At 41.2% G+C, this 19,175-nt stretch overlaps 1 protein-coding gene across 44 annotated transcripts in view; it reads left to right on the top strand.

Annotated features, from left to right (window-relative positions):
- The window catches only part of CLASP1 (cytoplasmic linker associated protein 1), a 155,347-nt gene that overhangs the window by 54,757 nt on the left and 81,415 nt on the right, over nucleotides 1-19,175 (top strand). For 38 of the 44 annotated variants that reach the window (XM_004942918.5, XM_003641620.6, XM_040704346.2 and 35 more), the window contains 6 exons: nucleotides 13,683-13,835; nucleotides 14,766-14,839; nucleotides 16,039-16,131; nucleotides 17,434-17,579; nucleotides 18,197-18,332; nucleotides 19,024-19,094. In XM_004942918.5, coding sequence (XP_004942975.1) covers nucleotides 13,683-13,835; nucleotides 14,766-14,839; nucleotides 16,039-16,131; nucleotides 17,434-17,579; nucleotides 18,197-18,332; nucleotides 19,024-19,094 — 673 coding nt within the window. Of the gene's footprint in view, nucleotides 1-9,844; nucleotides 10,158-13,682; nucleotides 13,836-14,765; nucleotides 14,840-16,038; nucleotides 16,132-17,433; nucleotides 17,580-18,196; nucleotides 18,333-19,023; nucleotides 19,095-19,175 lie in introns of those variants that run through there. The other 6 variants (XM_040704368.2, XM_040704357.2, XM_015290006.4 and 3 more) reach the window with 3 other exon arrangements.

Here is a 19,175-nt window from a genome sequence, read left to right as displayed (position 1 = left end):
ATTTAAAGGATAATGTCAATTTCTTTCTTTAAATGTCAAACTCTGTAGAAAGATTTTATAACAGAGGGTACAAGATTGTGATTTCGCTTGCTAGGAAGTGTTTAATTGAATTACTAAACTGAAAATGATTCCTGCATCTTCCTTTCTGAGTGTGAGAGTTGATCTGACAAAATAAGGAGGCACATATGCATCAATTCTCGGGATGTCTCACACAGCTTTGCACAGGTAATGAAGTCTGTTTTCCTTTTTTTTTTTGTTTTTGGCAGTGATTTACATGTTTTTCCTTCTCTTTCAACCATCCCACTTACCCTGTGTGTTATAAAAACTTAATCTTTGTCTCTCCTTGGAAATTCCCAGAGACTTTTTCTATCTTCCAGAACTTTAACTCAGGCAACGTATATCAGGTATCACATTGAGCATTGTGCTGGGAACCCAATTATGTGCACTGCTTGACCCCCCCAGCAAGACCAAAAATACCCACCGTGCTGCCAGTAAAAATCACCTAGTTGAGTGTGTTGCCTTTATGTTTTCACCTAGAATCATCGCAGAATATCCTGAGTTGGAAGGGATGCATAAAGATCACCGAATCCAGTATTTTTGCAAAAAAAAAATCCCCCACCCCACTCTGCATTAGCCAGTGAACTGCAAATGTGGATGGATGGTGCCTGATGGTCAAGTGGAGAGAATAATCTCCTAAGTTTCATTTCTACACTCCTTACAGTTGGCAGGAGAAGTTGTCAGGGTGTGGTGTCTGTGTAGGCATTGCTGGAACGGGTTGATGCTTGTACAGCAAGATATGATGGTGGCTAATCCGTGTTTCAGGCTATGTAGTAAAAATCCCTGTAATTTTTGAGCTTTATAAGTATAAGCTTTAGGGTGGACTGTACATCCTAAAACTGAAATGCCAGCTTGCCAACGCATATATTTATGGACTGACTTACTGCTTGACCCAGTATTTTACAAAGCAGAAACACAGTGGTGTAATGGAGTCTGCAGTAGTCTTGATGACTTTTTCCAGCATGAATAGTGTGCTAAAAAGGGCAGAGCTTGTTTCTAGGAGCCAACTCTTAATATGGAGTACACTTCACAGTTTGCAGTTTAGGAAAAAGAAAAGTAAATGTCATATATAAAGGGAAACAGCTCTCTACAGGACAGACACAGTGCAGGGGGGAAGAAGCTGCTATCTAATGTGTCTGTCTGTATTATCAGTGCAGTGATCTTCCAGGGTCACAGCTGTATGAAATGGCAGTGGAATCCAGACTTGCCTAAGGGAGAGAAGCTATCTCAAGCTGTTTACAAAATGGTTCCCTACATTCACACAGTGACATTTTCTTTTTCTTTTGGACTTCATTCCTGTCAAGTCTTACAGGGAGACAAGCATGCCAGTATGAAACTAGAAACCTATACAGATGCAGATCAGTTTTGTTTAGTGTGAGAAAATCCCCATCTCTGTAAGACTGGGCTTAAGATTTTCTTTGCATCAGCATGGATCTGCAGTTCTTCACAACTGCTCAGATCTGGGCTGTTTAGCTTCCTGAATGCAAATGGTTGCTGTTGCCCCCACCTGGTGATGTCAGTGGCTTTTCTGAAGCAGTGAGGATGGCAGGATGGAATCCAGCAGTGCTCACCACCATTTCTGGATTTCAGTCCACATCAGCTGCTGCAGGTTGGCGGAGTAGGCTGTGACAGTGTTACAGAGAAGGAGGATTTTTTTTTTCCCCCAACAGTGATGAGAATGGGTAAGGCAGGTTCTGCAGTCAGTGTTCCTAGCTCTGACATGTAAGCCTCTCTGGGTTTTAATCTCTCAAATTCCACTTACATCTATGTTTGCTTTGTAATGGCTGTATCCAGGGTAAAATTTTTAGCTGGGTTGCACTTGGTGCTTGTATTCTTTGTCTGTGGTAAATGTGGATGATTCTGCTTGGCTTAACTTAGCCCTCAAGAAAGAAGGTTAAATTATATTACCTTGCATTTGCTGTAGCTTAAGAGCTACACAAGGGCTGTTTCTGCAGCTCAGTGGTGTCTTATAACTTGTTAAGCTGCAATAATGTGATTGTGGGTCTGAGTCCAGAGGCAAATTCATCCTTCATTTTACCCTACAGATTTTGTCCTTGTTGCAGAGCAGATCTTCTGCCTGCTTGTAAAATGTTTCTGCGTAGCTTCCACCACCTCTTACCAAGTTCTGATCTTCAGTCCAAAACAGGTGACTAATGTCAAAATGAGTCTACCAATAGTCCTACTCTAGTCCCTTGGTTTTGCTTTTCTTGCTGGTCAGGTGGTCTCAGGATTAGAGTCAAGTGGTAGAGATATAGCAGGGGAACTGTTGGAATTCAAGTCAGAATAATCAAAACTTAACTTGTTTGTCATAACATTTTTCTAGTTCTGATTTTCTAACTTAATCTGTCTCCCACAATACAGAAAGGAGCTTTGTGTGGGGAAACTGACTTGTTTCATCGTGGATATAATAGCTGTGGACCAGCCTTCTACTACACCCAAAATCTCTGGGAGGCTACCAAAACTGAAACGACCAGTTGTGTGACATCAAAGTGAATTACTAAGTCCCATTTGGGGATCATCCTTCAATTATGGCAGAAACTTTGGAGTAGTTGGGTGATAGGTTTGCAGTTTACCTGGGCACAGAGACCTGAGAAGGTTTGACAGTGGGCACTGAGCCAGGAAGAGAAAGTGAATGGTGCCATGGGTAGAGGTAGAATGATTTAGGCAGGATAACTGATGAGGACACAAGGACTTGAATTTCTTTATCTGCCCTTTTTCTTCTAAAATAATGGCTTTATGCTTATCTTTATTATAAATGAAGTCTGAATAACAGCAATTCTCTTCAGCTATATTGTAAGCTCTTTGAGAAAGATGTCTTCTTTTTTGTAGCACATTAGAGTCCCTTGCTTGCTCAGGGTTTAACAGTCCCTCCAAAATATGAATATAAATTCAGTAGTCTAACATCACTAATGACAAAAGGGAAAGAAAGTTGCAGCAAGATCTCGACTCGCCCCTTGTATCTTTTTTCCCCCCAGCCCAAACATGATGGTTTTATTTGCTGTGCCTAATGATGATGTTTGTGTATGGGGAAGGACTGTGAAGGGAAGGAGCTTAATATATCTTTTGTTTTAAGGGCACTGGGGGAGGCCAGAAGCAGCTTTGGGAAAACAGAAGCCATGCAGGCTGTTAATATTTTATAAGCTCTGACATATTTTTGGCTTTGGAGCCTTTTTCCTTAAGACTTCTTTCCTTAAGGCAGTGGTTTACTTAAAATGCAGCTTTGAAGGTAAGAGAAGAAGGCTTATGGAACTGGTATCTGGATTTGGAGCTTTACATTCGTAAATGAGGAATTCAGACTGTGATGATATATTGAAAGCCCTATTAAATATGAACTTGATTCTTTTTAGTTGTTATGAAACCATGTACTGTACTGAAATGTGTATTAAATAGACCACCATTTTGCTAAAACCTCTCCATGCTCTTATCTGCAGACTTCTGCTTTTTAAACAAATGTTTTTCAAGGCTACAGTTGAAGTCACTGATTCTCTTGAGGCTGCTTTCACTGTTTTTCTCTGCAGTACTTCTGGGAAATGTAAAATGCTGATTATTCAGTTGGTGTTTTGTTATTCCCAGTGTCTCAAAGGAGAATGAGCAAAGATGGCTAGATTCATGGCTAACCATTGCTGCTCCCTGCCAGTGTACACCAAAAAAAGGTATTGGTGCCTGTGTGTAATACATGTTTACCACCAGCTCAAAGAGGATGCTGAAGTAAGCTCAGGTTGCTATTGCATATGCCTTTGTAGACATTACAAATGCTGGTGCAGCCAGTAAACTTATGGAAAATGGTTCTAAAGCGTCTTTTGTAAGATCCAGTGTGCATGTGGTTTATCAAAGCCAGACTGATGGCAAATACACAAGTTGGTTGAGGTGTGATGGAGTGGCAAGATTCCTCCAAGTGCTAGCTTTAGCATTTAGATTAAGCAGAAATATTTCTTTTTCTTGGTGGCTCAGGAGGGTTCTGATGCAACCAGTAGCTACTGGTTGCTGCTATGAAATACCCTAGAGCAAGAATCAGCATTAAGGCAGGTCCCTCTCTTGCTGTTGGTTGCAGTCCAGTGCTGCAGAGAGCACAGAGCCAGCTCTTCAGCTGCACTAGTGGTTGTCCATGGAGCTCCTGATGCTGTTGCCAGCCACATCTGCCATCAGCAGAAGCATCTCAAACCATATCTGGTAACCATCATAAAATCCAACTTTGAGTCATTTTTAAATAAACCAGAATTCAGCTATATACTTCAGTGTTTGCTTATGGGCCTTCATAGGCTGTAGCAAAATGCTTCATTATTATGTATTTCCTTATGTTTTAAATTCCTGGTTGTTGTGCTGATCCATACCTGTTGTAGGTGAGTCTCTCTCAAGATGTGTGTAGGTTGTAGAAATGTTGCCCTATTGTTCCTTTTGTGGTGATTCTTTTGTCTCAACCACCTGTGGTCTTAGACAGTCTTATCTCATGCTTATTGGCCCACTGAGCATTTTACAGTATTTTAAATGATTAACTAATTACAATGTATTAATTATGCATTAGGGCAGGCGTTCGGGGGTGGAAATCATTGATGTGTAATGTGCATAACACCATCCAATGTCTGCAGCTGCAGTATCTGTTCTTGCATTAGCCTTTAGCCAGGCAGATGAATGCCTCCGGACAGAAGCCTTGGCTCCTCTGTGGCTCCAGGGGATGCAGACTGACAGCCTTGGTTTTCTCCTTGGATGTCAATAACTGCTCATGTTGGCGTTTGTTGGCTTGGAAGGACCTGTTTGGGAAGGTTTGAGGTGCCCCAACATCTTGTAGGAGGAAACAAAGGTCTTGGACAGAGCCAGGCCTATGTCTTCAGTAGGGCTGTCTGCACACCTTCCTGGGGTGACTTCACAGACCCAGCTATCCTGAGACTTAACGCAGGAGGAGACAGGGCTACAGTTTAGCATGTTTATCTCTGTAGGTATTTTTAGAAAGCTTACTGTTGCTGTATTTCTGCCTTCCCCACGCTCCAGCGTGCTCTGGGAAACCCAAGGCAATAAGATGCTTATGGCCTTTTTGTAACAGTGGTTTGTCCTAAAAATGTCAGGCTACTCTTTCCTTCCTAATACATTTCTGTGTATTTGTTGTCAACACTTCACAACTCGAAGTGCTGTGTTACATGAAATGAGCAGTCTTTCAGGAAGCAATATGCAAGATTAGTAGAGAATGCAATTTCCTTTTGTTGACAATGATGTGATTTACAGAGCAGTCGGGTCTAGGTGAGCTAAACCAAGTGATAATTACTGGGCTAGGCTAGGATTTGTGCAGGCTGGAAAGGATGCCTTTTTGAATGATGTCATGGCAACAGATGGTGCTAATAGCTGGAAACCTGACCACGGTCTGTGGGTTGGAGGCACCTGGTCAGCCTGCACGCCGTGCTCACGTCCTTCCTGGCTGAAAAGCATCTGTCCATTTAAAGTCTTCCACTCCTGGTGTGCCTCTTGATTCAGCGTATTCAAATAGAATGTAGGCAATTCGGGTTAAACAAAGCCGCCCATTGATTCTCTGGGAATCTGCGTTTTCAGATGGGATTTGGCAAGTAAAAACCAAGCCCTCACCAGCAGATGTCTCCCTGGGAGCTCAGCTGAGCTGCTCCTATGCAGCATTACTGTGAACCAGCCCTGCAAGGTACAGAGGATGCTATGGATGAGCTTCAAGTAATGGTCTGAGGAGAGCTAAATTAAAACTTGAATACCTTGGGATGTATGATTTCTGGCTTTGCTGATGCACAAACCAGTTTTAATGATTATATTAAGAAAGGAAGCAAACATATTTAGAACTCTAATTCTTTGTAAGAGCGAGAAAAAATGATTTAGGAACAAAACGTGTTTAGAAATGGAACTTAATCTGGATTCTGGCAATGCCCCGAAGCTTCCTTGCTCCTGGGAACCTCGGCCAGTTTTTGTTCATGTGTTGAGGTTATACCAAGCATTTCTCACTGCAGTAGGGTGGTGGTGCTTTTTAATCATACTTGTCTCACTCATTTCAAGAAGAGAGAAGGAGAAGCGCTGTGCCAGGCTGGCTGCAGGCACAGCAGTCTGTGTAGATGATTGGTAGCTGAAATGCTATCTCAATGCCCATATCTCCTCCTGCCTGACTTCCCAGCAGAACAGGGGCTCTGTGTGCACTGGGAGCTCAGGCTGTGGCAGTAACTTCTTTGTGAGTGGATGGAAGGAAAGTTAAATACTAAGTAAAATCAGAGGTGTGAGCTTAGCTTTCAACCTGAGCTTCACTGCTTGTGTGTGCATGGGGAGATGGTGCCAGAGGGAGCCCCATTGCTGCTACAGGATTGAATTTTTCATGTCTTGTGAGCAAAGTCAGGATAATTCACTTCCTTTCTTAAAAGTATTTGCCTCAGTATTTTAGTATATTGTTAAGAACATGGAGAAACCCTAACATCAGCACTGTGGAGCACTGAGGATTAATATTAGTTAAAATAGAAAGCTGTGTGCTTTATCTGCTGCTTGGAGACTGAGGAACGCTTTCCTGCAGCTATCCCAGTCCTTCAATAAGGCAATTAATTCCCGTGCTTCTGGAAAAGGATGTTTCCTGACTCTAAAAATCCCCCTGCTCTATCCTGTATAAATAGCCTTTCTCATTGATTGGTATCTCTGGGGCTCAGGTTATGTGACCCACTTTGTGTTTTTATCTGTGAAGATTATGCTAACGAGGCAGCTGTGAGGAGGTGCGTTTTGCTTGCAGCTACTGCTGCTGTATTTAATGGGTGTTTTCCAGGGTCCAGAAGGAAAAAAGTGAAGGCAGCAAGGAAAGCTGCAGCAGTGAAACGCAGATCTAACACCCTGTTGTGGTGCACGTGATAGACTCGGAAATAATCGGTGTGCTTGTGGAAGGCTGCATTCAGAGATAGTCGTACCTTTGTGTGGGTAGCTTGGCTATTAACCCTGGGCTTGTGCTCTGAGAGGCCGCCCAACAAGCCCAGCTGACAGGGAGGCTGTGTGTAGTGTAAGGCAGGGCTGGTTTGGCTCTTGAAGCTGTAACTATGTGCAAACCTGGGCTTTTGAGTGAGTGCTGGGGTTTTTTTTGTAGGGCGTGTTGTGGGTTTCACAGTGTGACTGCGGCCTGGTGGAAAGCTGTGCGGCTGCTTGGAAGGGGCGCTGTGAGAGTATTGGGTTTCCAAGGACAACTTCGGGGAAAACAATTCTTTTTCTCCTTTTGCATTCTGCCTTGTGAGCTCATCTGTCTGTCTCACACCTTTTCTTGATCTTTATGGAGTGAAATCCTTGTCTGTGCGGCCTCTAACACGTGGGTTTGTGATCCTTGTTGAGGTGTCTGCGTGAACTTCATTAAAATAATCACTAGAACTAATTAATTCTTGCTGCTTTTGTGGCTCCATCTTAACTTCTCGTCCTTCTGTGATTTCTTTGAGCAGTAAGGTCTGTGTGTGCTGCTGCTCAGTACGTTAGCTATTTCATTCTGTTGTTCTTTTTACAGAACTTATAGGACTATGATTCCTTTACTGCTTCTTTTTCAGGTCTCCCTAAAGATGACAAGAACTGTCACAGCGCTGAAAACTCGAAGTTTAACTTAATTCCCATATTGCTTTGTTGAGTATCACGAGCAGGTTTCTGAAAAATGCTTTGGCTGCTGTATTCTTAGTCACGTTAGTACCCCTACAGTGCTAGAGTGCATGCTGTGACTTGTTAGCCTAAAGGCATAACACTGTCAACCTTATGGTTTTAAAGGCCATATTTGGAAGCAATAAGTTTTAGGTCCTTTGGATTTGTCTCTGGTTTTCAAATCTTTGAGGCTCGTTTTCACTCTTCCCCACAGTCATCGTGATTAAACCTTGAAAATTATGAAATCCCTCAAAAATAACTTGAATCAGTCGTGAGTTGCATGATTGCAGATTGGTCTTCTACCCAAGGACTTTGTCCAGTTTATCAGGCTGGTACTTGAGGGCAGGTTTTAGGTTTTGCAGGGGCTATTGCTTGTGTTCCCTGGTAGAACAGAGTTGGTAGTTACTTTCCTTAGTGGCCTGCGTGTGTCTGCTGTTGGATGTCATGTCAGGGTCTATGTACATTTCCTCGGTTAACTTTATTATACTGGAATTGGTGTAATAAATGCACTAGCAGAAATGTGACTTGTTTATTATTGCCATTAGTATCCAATTGTTTTTCTGCTTAGAGGGATGGCGGAAAGCAATACGCTGTGAAATGTCAGTGTCTGTTTGCTTGCAGACTGAGCAGAATGTATATCAAAACAATTGCCTGTCTGTGAGCGTGATATATTTGGAGCAGAAAGCAATTCCAAATGTTACTTCTGTCAGGAATCTTATTTACCTCTGTGATAGCAGTTGACTCATTAGGTTATGAGCACCTTCATTTGCTCATAATAGACAGAATGAGGCAGCAGCTAAGAAGATGAATCTCATTTCCTAGCAAAGAATTGAAAACTGACACTTTTTGGATTAAGGAAAAGCATGCTGATACTAGAAGGATTGTTAAAAAATAAAAAGCAATCACCCTCTGGCCTGGCATGATATCCTTGGATTGGCACTGAGTACCACCTTATCTCAGGTTGATGATCATGACTGTATTGTGAACATGAGGAAGTGGCTGCGTTGCCCAAGGGGGCTGCCTGAAGAACATTGGCTAAATGCAGGCTGGGTTTTGTCTGGCTGGAGGAGGAGTAAGGAGGGATGTGGAAGCATACTCTGTAGCCTTTGGCATTGGTGGCTTTGCATTCGGTGTCACCTCTGTATTCAAAGAGGGCCCTTGGGTCTTCAGGAAGTTGAACTGCTAGCAGGGTTTGAGCGTGGAATGATGTGCTTCAGCATCAGCAAGTGTGCACATGGTGTTGTCCCTGTGTATTAGGGAGGGAGGGAGGGAAGGAGGGCTCTTCCAGTGCCAGCCTTCACCTGCACCTCAGAGGGAGACTGGCATCAGAGATGTGCAGTTGTGGTAAAATGTGAGATGTGTTGGCTGATATCTGCTCGCAGAAGGTACCAGAATGCCAGGTGACAATGCTTTTGTGCAGCCAGCTGACAGCCTTCTTGAAATGAGTGATTTCCAGGTAAAAATGTCTGAGTGTTGATATTTTTGCAGTTTTTTTTTTTTTTTGCATGCTGTTCAATAATATTTTCCGATATGAATTAGTGTTTTCCTTTGAGCTGGCATAAGTAGGTTGCTTGCTGTCAGGAACTGAGAACCAAGTGGAAAACCTGCAGAGCAGAGCAGGCAGCGCTTCTCCAGGCCTCACTTCTTTCTTTACAGACCTCAGTGCTTCACGCCACTTAAATACCGACGTAAAGATTTAACTGCTTACATTTCAGTGTGCAATTGAAGATAGAAGGGAGATGTGTACAAGTTGCCAGCCCTGTTCTTTTGCACCAAGGCTTGGATTTGGGGGCGCATGGTAAATGAGTGCAGTGGGGCAAGGGCAGGCACAGCGCCTTGCAGTCAGGCCTGCAGGCTGTGGCAGGACATCTTCAGCATGAACAGAGGTGATTTCTATTTTAATAGCCTGAAAGCATCTCACTTCATCAGAGAGGGAGTCTGAACCCCACTTACTTGGCATTAAAAGGTCTCAGCTGATGGTTTAGGCAGAGAAAGCTCTGGCCCTTATCTGCTGCAGTTCCTGGCCAACTGGTGCTCTCTTTGCCCTGTTTTACACCTTGGCCAGGCCATGAAGGGGTTACATTCTAAAATGAATAATGACTAAATTTATTCGTCATGGCCAAACGATGACAGCTGTTGAGATGCTCCTGTTAGCGCTTCCCAGGGGATAAAGCCAGGCTGGATCCTGGTGCAAGCCAGCCCAGCCGGGCAGAGCAGCTCGGCTGCAGCGTGTGCTGCTCATTCCCCTCGCTCCCTTCCTCAAGTGAACTGCAGTTCCTCGGGCTGAATTGGATGTTCCTGAGAACCCCACAGAGCTGCTAGAGAGGACTGAGGCCGTAGCTGTTTAAATCCATGTGCGAAGACAGCATGCTTAATGAGTACGGGGGCAATGATTGATTATGCTCTGGACTGAAAGCCGCGGCTCTCTGCGAAGCACTCTTACATCTGGGCGCGCTATGGAAAATATGAAGGAATGTTGAGGAAGCTTATTTGCAGAAGGATATGTACTTGTAAGCAATCCTTTTCTTCTTAAATAACGTAAAGGAATTGAAAAATTTAAAGCCAATTGTGTTGTTTCCCTGAGACAGCGGAGTGGTGAGCAGACAAAGGTCTCTTTTATCAGGGCATGTCTGTGGCGGAGAGCGCTGTGTCCCCAGCAGATGAGCACCGGGGGGTTCTCAGGGTGGGATAATATCAGCGGTTATTTAATGCTGCAGCCTGGTACCCATTCTGCTTTGGTGTACCTCTGACGGAGTGACGAGTTACACCCATGCTGAATTTGGCACCTCGTGGTTTGCAGATGGACTGAAAAAAAAACCAATATATGATTTGAGTTGAAATGGTTGTTGTGATCCCAGTCAGTGAATGGGGGGGAAGTCTTTTTCATGGTAATGCATAGTAGTTTATTTTTCTCTTATTTTCTGATCTCGTGTGTTCAGGTTTCTTTCTGTTCTTTGTTTCTCTTCCTGTCCTGCACACGTGCTGCTGGAAGACTTACTGTGCAGTTCTCAATGTGGCTCTGTTACTCTTCACTGTTCAGATTAGAAAATGCTGTTTGGCTGCTGAAGGACTATTCTGATAACTATTTATATTTGTAGACTAAATGAACAGGGTGATGTGATTGTAACCTAAACATCTCCAAAACTGTGGGCTGATGGTGTTTTTTGTATTTTTTTCCCTTTTTTTTTGTGTGGTTCTTAGCTAATGCTCAGGGAAGCCAGTTTTACATAGTGTTTTAGCAATTAAATCAACTACAGGAGTGCAATCTCTTTATAATGTTTTTCTGAATTTGCATGCATTATAAAACAGCAAACCACACCCTCACCCCCTTTTGAAGGGGTTTTAAGAGTACAGATAGAAGAGGAAGTAAGTTAAATCATGTTTAGATAGCCTGTAATGCAGCTGATGGAGAATTGCATTACCAGATGAAAGTGGTTTTGAAGTAATAAAGTACTTTTTGACTTTCTCTTGGCTGGTAATATATATTATAAATAATCATTTGCTTAATATCTAAATATGGGCATTTGAAATAAATGTAAATGGGGAGCATTTGGCCTGAGGGTATTCAAGGTCTGTATGAGTTTATGATCCTCACTTAAACCCCTTTCTGTAGGCTTCAGGGATCACAGATTTTAGGGTGATATTTTCATCCAGCATGACCTTCTGTGCAACTCTGGCCAAGTAATGTTTTTGAAATAAAATTCCTCTTTGAACGAGACTGTATCTTTCAGGGAAAACAGAAAACAAAGAAAGAAAGAAAGAAACAAACAAAAAAAAACCCAATAGGAAAAACAACCTACACAATTCAATATTTTTAACATATTCCTGTAGCAGAACTTGCCAGGTAAGGCACCTTTTCTATTAGATGGAGAAACAGCACTAATAAATCACATTGGAAAACTACACGCAGTCTTCAGTTGCTGTGTTAACACAATACAGTCGAGCAATTTGTTAAGCATCTGATCAGGGTAAGCAGTCCCCTGCAATGAGCTTTTACTTAAATTAATTAAAAATGCATTTTCCAGTCATTCTTGTGGCTTTTCCCTGAGCTCTTTTCAAGAATGTCATATTTTTAATTATGTATGTCAGAACAAAACAGTGAGTGTCAGTGGGAGGTAGTGAGGTCTCCACGGCTGTCTTAGGACACTGTGATGGATCCCATGTCCTGAATGTAACGGTTGTTCTTCTCCTTAAGTGGACCTCAAATTTCTTGATGTGACCTTAGATTTCTTAAAATCATTAAGTTCCTGTGTTCGCTTTTGTCTTGTTCACTTTTGCCTGAGCAGCAGCTGAAATACGTGTTATTGCCCCTGCTTTCCTTTACAAGTTACTCTTTTTTTCCCATCCCTCTGCCGTAATCCAAGGCTTTTTGAATGATAAAATTAACGGGACAGCTATCCTTGGCCACCTTCCTTAACTTTTTGGGTGCTGCCTTGATATTGTTTCAGTGCTGCGCCTGGAGTGTGGCATCCAGCACTGGAATGGGCTGCCCAGGGTGGTGGTGGAGTCACTGACCCTGGAGGTGTTCAAGGAATGTTTGGACGCTGTGTTGAGGACGTGGTTTAGTGAGAAGTAGTGGTGATGGGTGGATGGTTGGACTGGGTAATCCTGTAGGTCTTTTCCAACCTTGGTGATTCTATGATTCTATGATCCTGCACGCACATACAGGTTGCAAATATAGTTTTAGATTTTTAGATAATCTGTGACAGCTCTTCCATATCTAGCTGTTGATGAGCCTTTTTGGGGAGGGAAAAGTAAGGCCTAAGGACAATGCAGACTTTTCTTCTTTTTTTCTCATTTTTTCTTCCACTAGAGTAAGTCTTTACTGTGACCAATTTTTCTTACAAAAAGCTCAACATGTATTGAGTTTTACTCATTAGTGTCCAATAGGAGCCTGTATTGGTTACTTGATACTCCCAGGTGCTTTCCTGAGTAGGGTTGGATTAAAGTTCTTGCTTGTTGTGTTTGTTGAGTGAAATTTCACTAAGGAAGTATTCCCATAACAGTGAGATTGGGCATACCACGAACCATTGGGTTGAGATGGGCATGGATCGCATCTCAAATCCTGAATGAAGTGTTAGCGTGGAAAAGCAGAGTGATGGGAGACCGAGGGGCTTTTTCTAGCCTCAATAAATTATGCACTTCGTCTATATCAGCTGTCCAAATGTTTTGTCACCTCTCAACCTAAGGCCGTTTTTTAAAGTGGATTAGCTAATTTGTGTAGAACTGCAATATAAGCACTCCTTTTGGAATTGAATTGACCTTCACTGAAAATCAAAGTGACTGTAATTCATTTTAAGTTAATTCATGTTATATTTGGAAGGAGGGCCTTTGGATGGATACAAAGGATTCCATACATTTCAGTTTACCTTATTTTTTTTTATTTAAGATAATCTTTTGCTGTTTCCTTGCTTTGTTTCAGGGAAGCTCTGCTGATAACTTAAAAACACAGAAGTGGATGTACAGCTTTAGGTTGGGGCTGTGATTAATGGTCCCACAGGGAAATGTCTGTGGCTTATCAGCAGCATAGGTGTTGCCATGTGATCTTTCCTGGATTAGTCTGTTGTTTGTTCTTGATCTTGTGCAGGCTGTTAGCATGGTGTGAAAGGGCAGCTGGCTCTTCCTGATCCTTTCTGCACATGGATTTGCTTTTTTTTTTTTCCAAAACATCTCATGTTAAACTAGAGGCAAAAAAAAAAAAAGAAAAGAAAAAAATTGGAGATCCAGACTATAGATAGCACAAGTATTAGTTGCGGCTTTATCTTTTTTTGTTGTCTGACTGTGGTTTCTTCCGTCAGAACACACTCGTTGAAAGGGTTATAAAGTAGTGGCTGCAGCAGCGTAGAAATGGTGTCAGTGGCTGGTGGTCATCCCTGAATAACAGGGTTGCCATCATGAAGAAGCTGCTGAGATGGGAACTGGCAGATCAGATGCAGCTCGTGTTTCAGCAGAGCAGGCAATGTGTTTGCCATCACGTTGGCATGTTCCTTTAAAAATCCCAGATAGGTTGACTATGCTTTTTCTTTTTTTGGCAGATAAAAATTTTGATGATGAAGACTCTGTGGATGGGAACAGACCTTCCTCAGCTAACTCCTCTACGTCTTCAAAGGCCCCTGCAAACTCACGTAGAGTTGGAATGGGGACTACTCGTAGACTTGGGTCTGCAGCTCTGGGATCCAAATCCTCAAGTAAGCTGATAACATAGAATATTGTAGCATTCATGTTTGAGCTTATTTCCAGGGCTTTCAGGCCATATCATTTTCACAGTACCCAGAAGCAATTGTTTCCCATGTGAGATTGTTCATGTATGTTTGCCTGAATGCAAATGAGTCTGTATAACGTGCGTGCGTCTGCAAACACTCCTCACATCCCTCTAGTATACACTGCCTTTGTGTAAGGTTGGACCTGCATCATTGTGCAGTGAGGGCTTAGGGTGAAACACGTCAATGATGCATAGTGTGAACATTTGTTTTTATAGCTGAGACTCTTCTGCTGGACTGATGCAGGCTGCTTACAGCTACATGCTAAAACTTAAGGCCTAAAACAGACATGTTGACTTTCTTTTAAGTCCTTCAGGCATTGCTAGTAGTGAAGGTGAAAGAGTAAAAGGGAGTGATAATTTGGAATGTGATCAATTCTAAATGTCATTACAAAAGATTTAGAGAAATGGAGGAAGTTGTCTTTCACAGTTTCTAATGTGATTAATATTCCGGAGACTGTTTATCTTCCTTATCATTTGTCTGCTTGTGCAGGTGTCAGGAGATCTGCACCTTCATCTATTATAGATAGGATTAAATCCTTTAAAATAAAATCTCCCATATAATGAAAGTAAATATTCCCTTTCATCTTTCAGACTATGCCCCCTAACTGTTGAGTGACTACTATAATGACTTCCCTAGTATGCCCTCTGTGCCTTGGAGCTGAAGGATGCTATGAATGTGCAGTTCATGCCTGGCATTGAATTTTCCTGCCTCTATTTTTATTACATTTGCAGCACTCTGAGGTTGTGTCGATAGTTAACTTTATCCCAGTTAGGTGCCGGGATAGATAGCTGGTGGTTTCTTAATTGATTCTGTTGTTGATAAGAAGATTGAAAAGGCTTTTTTGTTGTTTGTCAGCAGGCAAAGAGGGAGCAGGTGCTGTGGATGAGGAAGACTTCATTAAGGCATTTGAAGATGTCCCAACAGTTCAAGTAAGTAGAATTAAGCTAAAGCACATAACACAGAACAGCAAAAGATAGGTATAGAATCTAGTTTTCATTGCTGATAAATTGCAGTTTGCTTGAATGCTGGCAAGTCTCCCTTAAGGGAAAGGTAAGTTGAAGGCTGTAGGTAAGGAACTTTAAAATGGTGGTAGATGCCATTAGATTGGTGTGAAATGCTCTGAAGTGGAGGGAAGGGAGCCAGGAGGTTTGTGGTAGAGGTATCATAGGAGAAGATACTGAGCTGGCACTGGATGGGGCATGTTGAATAGTGCTGTCTGATCAAACAAAAACTCAAGTTTCCAGAAGCTTGTCTACATTTCATCTGTGTCATAGGGAAACTTAAAGCAATAAAGGTGATTTGTGCCTTCAGGATCTCTGCTGTTTTGAGTGCTATGATGGAATAGTGCATGCTTGCTGGTAGGTTTAGTCAGGCAGCTGAAATGTGGGGTGCAGCACCTCTCCTTCTCCAGAGTTTTTACCCACTGGGACCAGAAGACCACACAGGTGTGCTCATTACTTTTCCCAGCTCAGCCTAGAACCTAACCTGGGCTGAAGCGTAGGATGGTGACTTAGCTAGCTTTAGTCTTCTGATAAACTTGTATTTTTAGTGAATCTGCTTTCAAATTGACTGACTTGATCCTTCTGATAGCTTTCTTCTGTGCTCCAATACAGGGTGACTGTTGAATTGTATGAATGGTTTTAGCACCTGCAAGTTTTAATAGCCAATTTAGAGTTAAGTTTTTAAGGCCTTACTTCTATGTTGGAATAAGTTAGTTTTCCCTGGTTATGCACAGTGACTGTTGGCTAGCTCCATAAAGCATATCCAGTTATCTCTTCCATAAAGCAGGAATTTTGGCATTTCATTGACTGTTTTATTGCAGATGCCAGTTATGTATTTGACTTTAATTTTCTTATTAACTTTTTTTGCTGCATACAGTACAGAAATACTGCTTAAAATTCTGAAACTAGTAAAATAATAGATGACAAACCTTTAGTTATCTTGTGATCATGTTATAGTTTTTGAAGGAGATTTCTGTAAATTCTTTGCATTATGCGAAACTATCATGTCTAAGTCTAGGTGACAAATGAGCATGAGGGGAAGAGGAAGTATGATGGTATCTGGGAAACGATCCTGCTTTCTGGAATAAATCTCATGTTGTGATTCTACTCTGTATTTAAATTTACAGATTTATTCTAGCCGGGATCTTGAGGAATCCATAAACAAAATAAGAGAGATACTATCTGATGATAAACACGACTGGGAACAGAGAGTATCTGCTGTAAGTAGTGAAGTTTGTTATGAATTCTATTAACATAAGGTTTTCCTTCATTGAGCTTATCCCATGAAAGAATTTGCTGAGAGAATCTCAGAGTAAGGTTGAAGTGCAGTTTAAGTGGTGAACATTTGTTGTATTTCCCCAAGCTTAGGGGAAACATTTCCTTATGAGACCGAGTTTAAACCACATCTATGGAGGGAAGATATTATTTTTGATATAAAGGCATCTGGTGAGCTGACATCAGGTTGAACTGGAAGTCATGCAGGGAATCTAGATGTAAAGCTAGAAATTTGCTAGTAGATGCTGAAATGCTGAGGTGGAAATATCAAAAATGATATCCAGGATCTCTTAAAACACGACCTGTTGAGACAGAAAGTCATTTTGCCTATAGAGAGCTCACTTATATTTTTGCAAAAAGGAAATACAAGCATACAATTTAGAAAATTTAAACACTTAAATTTTGAATAAATGGTTATAAACGTGGGAAATGCCTTAGTGGAAAATTGGGCGTTGTATGCATACCAAGATTGTCCTGTTTTCTGAGATGAGCCATGTTTCCATAATACAAACAGGTGCATACACTTTTCTATACAGTAGACTTCATTCACTGGTACAGTATCTATGACATGTCTGTCAAGTCAACTATTACAAGTCTAAGTGTCAGCTTGTGCTGATTCACCTTATTTCATTTTTCTTTGCTGTAGTGAGAGTAGTAAGCTTAAATAGAGGAACTATATTCATGGGGTCTTTATGAAAAAATTGTGTTCCCATTATCACTAGAAAATATGCTATTTTAATAAGGTCAGGGTTACACTTCTAGTAGACCCATATAATTATTTACTTTAACAAAGTCAATGAACACATTCTAGATATCGGTCAGTACAACTTAAATCTGAGTCTAAGTCAAGCCTTTCAAGCCAACCCATCTTTCAAATAGCTAGCTATGTGAGGTTCTATGCTTTTAGAAACTGTTGGAAGTAGATGGATATTAAGAGGAATGGAAACGAATCTTTGACATCTTTTGGCTTAAGAAGTAACGTTTGGGTCATTAACAATACAGTTGTAGAAGCCATATGTAATGCTTCTGGATTGCTGTAGCAGTTAGCTACCATGTTTATATTGCTTTATATTCTTAGTATGTTAACCTGTGAGTTGTACGTAAGGTCTAAAATAAAATTGCTTGGTATTCTTTAAGAAGTGTGTTGTACAGAGGCCCTGGGAGCAAAGTATGAGCTCTGAACCTAACCATCCTTCTGTACACTGCTGCTCATTAACAGCCACTGCTTTGTTTTGTCATGCCAACAGTTGAAAAAGATCCGCTCCTTACTGTTGGCTGGAGCTGCAGAGTATGATAACTTCTTCCAACACTTACGCCTCCTGGATGGAGCATTTAAATTATCAGCTAAAGACCTGCGATCTCAGGTAGTGCGGGAAGCTTGTATCACACTGGGGTAAGTTTACTTTCCAAACGTGCTTGAAATGGGTTGTAGAAACATGGAACAGATGCTGGTTAGATGCTGTTAGAACACACATACGAATTAACTAATAGATTGAAATTTTGCTACATCCATGTAGCATGAACAAAACCATGTTCATGTAGGCTATTAACTAACAAACCCATATTATTGAGTTTTAAATGTTAGTGATTGAGATATGCAGAAATGTGTTTTGTTCTAGCTCAGACTGAGCTTTTTCTTAATTTTTGATTGTTTATTCTTAATGAAATGATTTAAGAAAAAGAGCCTGTAGTGTTTCTAACAGTACTTTTTATGGAAATTCATGCATATGAATGCAAAACTGATCACTTCAGAGAAACTAACAAGTCCAGAGAAATACTTCTATTATTACTGTCACACTTGTTAGTAAGTATTTCTCACGGTTCAGTTGAACAAAGAGCAGGAACTTGAAAGGAACTATTTTAAAAACAAATTGCTCTTTCCTTTAGAGTTGGAGAGGTGACAGTTGTGAAGAGTGAGATATTAGATGTGCTGATCTTATATGTTCTGTACAAGTCTGACTCCCTTAATCCTCAGCACACTTACCAGTATGACTTCATTGTGTTTTACAGACATTTATCATCAGTTCTGGGAAACAAGTTTGATCATGGGGCAGAAGCCATTATGCCAACAATTTTTAATCTAATTCCAAATAGTGCCAAAGTCATGGCCACTTCTGGTGTTGTAGCAGTTAGATTAATCATTCGAGTAAGTATCAGTCAAAAGAGAACAACATGGTATCGTTTCCAAATGCCTTGATGTTTCTGAGAAAATATGGATATTACTGCCATGAAAATTAGAGTAAATGTCAAATCTGCTCTTCTGATTGTGCTGGGCTTGTCTGTCTCCAGTTGTAATAAAGCCTTGTGTAGGTAGATGACGATAGGTAAGCCGTTCTTAAATAGAAGGAAAAGGTGGCAAAAGTGGTAGGAAAAATGTTTCTTTACAGAGTAAGGTATTTCTGTCCCTCAGAGATGAGCAAATTTTGTTTAATTGGCTTTAAATCTTGACTTGCAATTCAGACTGAGTGTGCTATAAAACTCAGGGACAGCACATGCTGCTTAAAACTGTTAGGTTGCAGAGGAGGCTTCTGCTAGGGGAGCTGCAGATAGCCTGACAGCTCTTAAGTTGTAACCACTGTCTGTTCAGATCCTATTGAAGTGACTTCAGCTCTTTGGCAGGACAAAAATAAAATGTTAAAGGTATTTTTACTGTTAAAAACTATATATTTAATAATAGCAGTCTGTCCATATTCATTAGTGTTTCTTTATTTAGCAGTTCTATTTTTAAGAATTGAAAAAAAAAATGCATACAGAGCCTAGGTGACTAATGCAAGTAACTTTTCATTCCACAGAACTGTAACGTTTTCTTCCTGTTTTTGTTCTTTCTTTTGTTGTAGCATACACACATCCCCCGACTAATACCCATCATAACCAGTAATTGTACCTCCAAGTCTGTTGCGGTCAGAAGGTGAGCATTGAGTTTGAAGTTCTGCTGTTGTTTTCCACTAAATGCAATCATGTATACTTTTGATAAAAATCATATTTATTT

The sequence above is a fragment of the Gallus gallus genome, chromosome 7, assembly GCF_016699485.2.
Source record: "Gallus gallus isolate bGalGal1 chromosome 7, bGalGal1.mat.broiler.GRCg7b, whole genome shotgun sequence".
Classification (NCBI taxonomy): domain Eukaryota; kingdom Metazoa; phylum Chordata; class Aves; order Galliformes; family Phasianidae; genus Gallus; species Gallus gallus.
This window is presented reverse-complemented; position numbering and strand designations above follow the sequence as displayed.